We start from the raw sequence: 4456 nt of genomic DNA on the forward strand, positions 1-4456 counted from the left end.
GCCAACCACCTTAGAGAGGGAGAGATACAGCACGACATACATAGCACCCGGATCAGGACACCAAGGAATGCTGATCAGCACCCCATCGTGACGGCTCGATCGATCTCGGAATCCAGCTCAGCCGGCAGAAGACTCCCGACATTGATCCGTGGACCAGGCTGTACTGACTCATTAGTCACGACACATTTGTTCACCAACAATCATGTATCATTCTTATCATAAATAAATGATTAATCTTCTCGATGACTATAAATGCTCTGGACTTGCCCACAATAAAATATGTTAGTAACAGAACATCAACTACATATCACCACCGTCACTTTATATATAAACATAATTGAATAAAATATTTTATTAATAATTACAAATAGATAAATTTATTAGCTTCAAATAATCATACGACGAAGGGTCTAAAATTAGTCATTACCTAGCGCCACAAGCCTACGCGACATAAGACTACGAAGCACCAAACAAATAAATCATATACACTACCTACCCAAAGTCCCATCGAATCTTACCTCATTCCTACTTCTTAGTGTATTCTCATAATCAATATGAAATTTGAAAAAGGTTAACAAATGCAACTGTACTGGTATAAATAAAGAAACTGTTTTTATGATTTTAAACTTTGATTGTTCAAGTTGTGTAAAAAAATTAAAATCTTCTCATGATGCCAAATTGTTTCAAAACCCTGCCAAAGGATCTATTTGCTCAATGGGACCAGGAAACCAGTTTTGGTGGCATCTCAATCAGACACCAAGATTTCTCCAGCATGTAAAGATACTGCATGTCAGTGTTCTAGTCACCCCTGTACAACAGCATAACCAGAACACCATATTGGACCATGCTCTTGTCAATTTGTGACCATTTTGGCACTTTTGCATTGGATCGATACGATTCGATGTAGAACCTCATCATATGTTACTTGGAACTTTAAGAAAATTGCAGTTTAACAGACATTTTTCTAAGCTTTTAGCAGAGTGATTACTTGTCTGAGCAGCACTCGTGTAGTAACTCTGCTCTAAAAGCATTCTCTCCACACTGGTTCATGGTTCAACTTCATTCACCAAGTAATAATTATATTCTCTTAATTAATCGGAAGCTGTGCAATTTCAAGTAAAAATTTTCCACATCAAATACAAAAGCCTCCTCGAGAAGAATATGAAGAATATAGTACTGGAAACAGACCCAAGAAAGAATCAAGATCAGAGCTAAATGTTTTACTACTTTGTTTAATGCTAAATTTTGTTTGGCATTTAATTAGTAAATCAAACATAAAAAACAACAGCTGCTACCAAACCTCATAAACAATGCCTCAAGACATTCTTTCTTATCCTATAAATACAGCACCTATTAATACTTGAATATGAGGGGGAAAAGAAGATTGGATCTTCCAAGCTTTAAACTTCAATAGCTCTTCTGCTTTCTGCTGACCTCTTTCTTCCTTCAGCAAGATTAGATCTGGCATTTATGTGTTTGATATGAAGACAACAAACCCCCACCAAACCTTTGCAGAAAGTAAAGGGAAGGACTCCATGACCAGCCTTAAGAACACTCACAACACTGATAAGATTCTCTGCTTCTATGGCTTCAATCCATGTGGTTCCAAATGGTCAGTGATGGGTCCAAACATTATTTAGAACGTGAACTTTGTGATGCCAATTGAATAGGCATTAATAATTACCCCAAAACTCCTTCAGAACGTTACTCTCTCTACTTCCGACTTTATTCTCTGACAAGTGACAGCCACAGACATGCTAGAATTCACATAAATATTTTTCTCCTAAAATGACACACAAACAGACAAAAGAAAGGGTGACTGGCTGAACCTTTAAGCTTTACAAAATTGTAATCATGGAAGAGACAGAAAGGTAGAGTTTTGCTGAGCACACATGGATCTGCTCTCTCTCTCTCTCTCTCTCTCTCTCTCTCTTCCTCCTGCAACAACACATGCTTCCCATTAGCAAAGGGCCATCACAGAAAAAGATGAAGTCTTATCTACTCCATTTCTTTCTTTAGAGATCAGAATGAGCTCCCCGGTAGAAGATTGAGAGGGATAAATAGGCGGAGTAGACTGCATTATTTTCTAGATAAAGATAAAGAATTTTCATTTCTTCTAGGCATTCATGTTCATATATTACTCAAACAAGGCATGAATTTTCTTCTCTCATATCAAGAAGAAAATGAGAGAGAGATTCCAAAACTTTGGCCTCGAAAGATGCTCTCTTGCGTCAGAACCAGAACCAAGACATCTGATGTCAGAGAAGAAAGAAGGCGATATCTGGAATGGAGAGAAAAAGACTGATCTTTTGTACGTATTCTATTTAGAAGACTATTATGTGGACAAAGAGAACCCAAACCAGGCGAGAAAAGAAGAGAAGACATCGGTGCAGGAGAAAGAGTGCACCGTAGAGGAGGAAAAAAGAAGTGTTTTAGAGGATAGAAATGGCTCGCACTTCACGGGCAGAATAGATGGCGAAACCAGGGAAGACAAAAGGGAGGTTTCTTAGTGAGAAACCGACGAAAGAGAAGCGATCGAAGCCTTCCATCCTCCATTCCATTACCTTTTCGTCACCTCAGAAGGGCAAGCTTTTGGACGTAGAGGTGGCGGTGAGCGCTCTAAGCCGCTCCCACGGCGCGAAGTCCTGAGCCAAATTCGCCCGCCTGACGATCCTTCGCATGTTGTTCTGCAGGCTCTGCTGCACCAGCTCCCTCACCGCCCTCCTCTCCTCGCTCATCCCCTCTTCAGCAGGAGCCGTCTCCGCCGCCGCCCCACACAATGGCGCCGACACCGCCGACACGCCGGAACTCCCTCCTGCCTCTGACACTCTTTTCCCTTTCTCCACTGTTAGTATCTCCAAGAGCCGCGAGGCCCGCTTCTGGGCGAGCGGGGTGCCTAGCAGCGTGAGCTCGAGAAGGGCAGAGACGGCCCCGGCCTCGACCATGGCCGCCCGGTCGCCGTGCCCCTTGTGGGCCATCACCATCAGCACGTACGTTGCCTTCTCCTGGCACGCGGCTGCGTCGCACCACCCTAGGACGTCGATAAGGATGGCGAAAGCATCAGCGAAGCGGCTCACAGCCCGGCGCCCCTCACCAGAGGCCACGAGGTTGGATATCACCGCGAGGGAGCGTTCAGTGACCGCCATGTCGCCGATCGCCGCCAGGAGGGAGGGGACGAGGCCGGCGTCGACGAGGAGGGGGAGGTTGACGGAGGCGATGGAGAGATTGAAGAGGGCGCGTAGAGCGTCCTGCCTCGCCGTGGGGCTCGTCTCAGGGCTTCGAAAGGCGGATAGCAAGAAGGGGATCGCGCCGGAGGCACCAATGACGGGCTTGTTTGAATCCAACGCACCGAGGCCGAGAAAATTGGCGACGATTGCTTCCGAGATCGATGGGTTGCTTCCGGACTCGATCAAATGTAGCATCTTGTGGACGGCGCCGGCCTTCACGATCGCCGCCTTGTTCCTGGAAACGCACACATTGGTAAGAAATCCCAGCAAAACAGCATAAAAAACCGAGGTTCGATCTCACATCGAAGAATGAGGTGCTTACAACTCGTTGCCAATCCCTAGGTTGAGAAGCGCGTAGAGCGCAGCGACATGGAGATCAGGATCCTTGGAGTCAAGCATCCCGACCAAAGGCGGGATCGCTCCGAGCATCGCGAGCGTCTCCCTTGCTTCGGGGTCGTCCTTCGCGAGCCTCCTCACCTCCGTCGCCGCCTCCTCCCGCCTTTGGTCGTCTAGCTGCAGCCGACCGACCACGCACTGGATCTCCTCGAAAGCCTCCACCTTTCGCCGCGCCTCGGCGTCGTCCGCCTCGTCGGAGCCGGAGTCGGAGGGCTCCGCCTGCAGTAGCTCCATGAGCCGCTCCGCCCGGCCAGGCCTCGGTCTGCGGGGAAGCGGCTCGGTCACATCAACGCCGCCGCAGGCCTTCCGTCTGCCGCGGTGGCGGGAGGCGCCGCAGGCAATCGCCTCGAGGATCCTGCGGCGGAGGGCGGCGGGGGAGAAGGTCGGCCAGAGGCAAAAGCCGGCGGCGGCGTCAGGGAGCATGCATTTGGCCATGGCGGGTCCTCAAAGCCGTCACCTTTAGTGGAATGGCACGGGAGACAGGACAGAATGGAGAGAACCAAAGCGTGGGGAAGAAGCCATGGATTCCGTACTATCAGCTCCTTCGCTTCTCTCTTTTATCTCTCGCCTCTGGCTCCCTCCAGCGATATTATAATCGCATATCCCCTTCTTTAAGAGTCATGGTCCCACGCAGAGGCCCCCCACCAACAACTCGGAAAAGTAAACTAATGCGTAGGAAACAGATGGGTAGAAAATTGTGAGTCATATGCTAATCAAAGTCTAATTCAGAGTGCATGTGATACTAATGGAATCCACTCAACTTACATCACATTTATACCACATTTGTGATGGTCTAAGTTGGAGAACGCACGGATTGTGCCCACATATTTATA

The 4456-nt window shown here is 47.7% G+C and overlaps 1 protein-coding gene across 2 annotated transcripts; it reads right to left on the bottom strand.

Annotated features, from left to right (window-relative positions):
- Positions 1–1273: 1273 nt before the first annotated feature.
- On the bottom strand, positions 1274–4254 carry LOC135651174 (U-box domain-containing protein 15-like). 2 transcript variants are annotated; one of them, XM_065171051.1, is made up of 3 exons: positions 3550–4254; positions 2565–3462; positions 1274–1938 (listed from the first exon to the last, which is right to left on the bottom strand). In XM_065171051.1, the coding sequence occupies exons 1-2, from the start codon at positions 4056–4058 to the stop codon at positions 2577–2579; spliced, it is 1395 nt and encodes a 464-aa protein (XP_065027123.1). In that variant the 5' UTR covers positions 4059–4254; the 3' UTR covers positions 1274–1938; positions 2565–2576. The 2 variants fall into 2 exon arrangements, with proteins under 2 accessions (XP_065027123.1, XP_065027122.1); XM_065171050.1 differs by lacking the exon at positions 1274–1938 and having other exon boundaries at positions 1947–3462.
- Positions 4255–4456: the final 202 nt, after the last annotated feature.

Source organism: Musa acuminata, chromosome BXJ3-10, assembly GCF_036884655.1.
Source record: "Musa acuminata AAA Group cultivar baxijiao chromosome BXJ3-10, Cavendish_Baxijiao_AAA, whole genome shotgun sequence".
In the NCBI taxonomy this organism is placed as follows: Eukaryota; Viridiplantae; Streptophyta; class Magnoliopsida; order Zingiberales; family Musaceae; genus Musa; species Musa acuminata.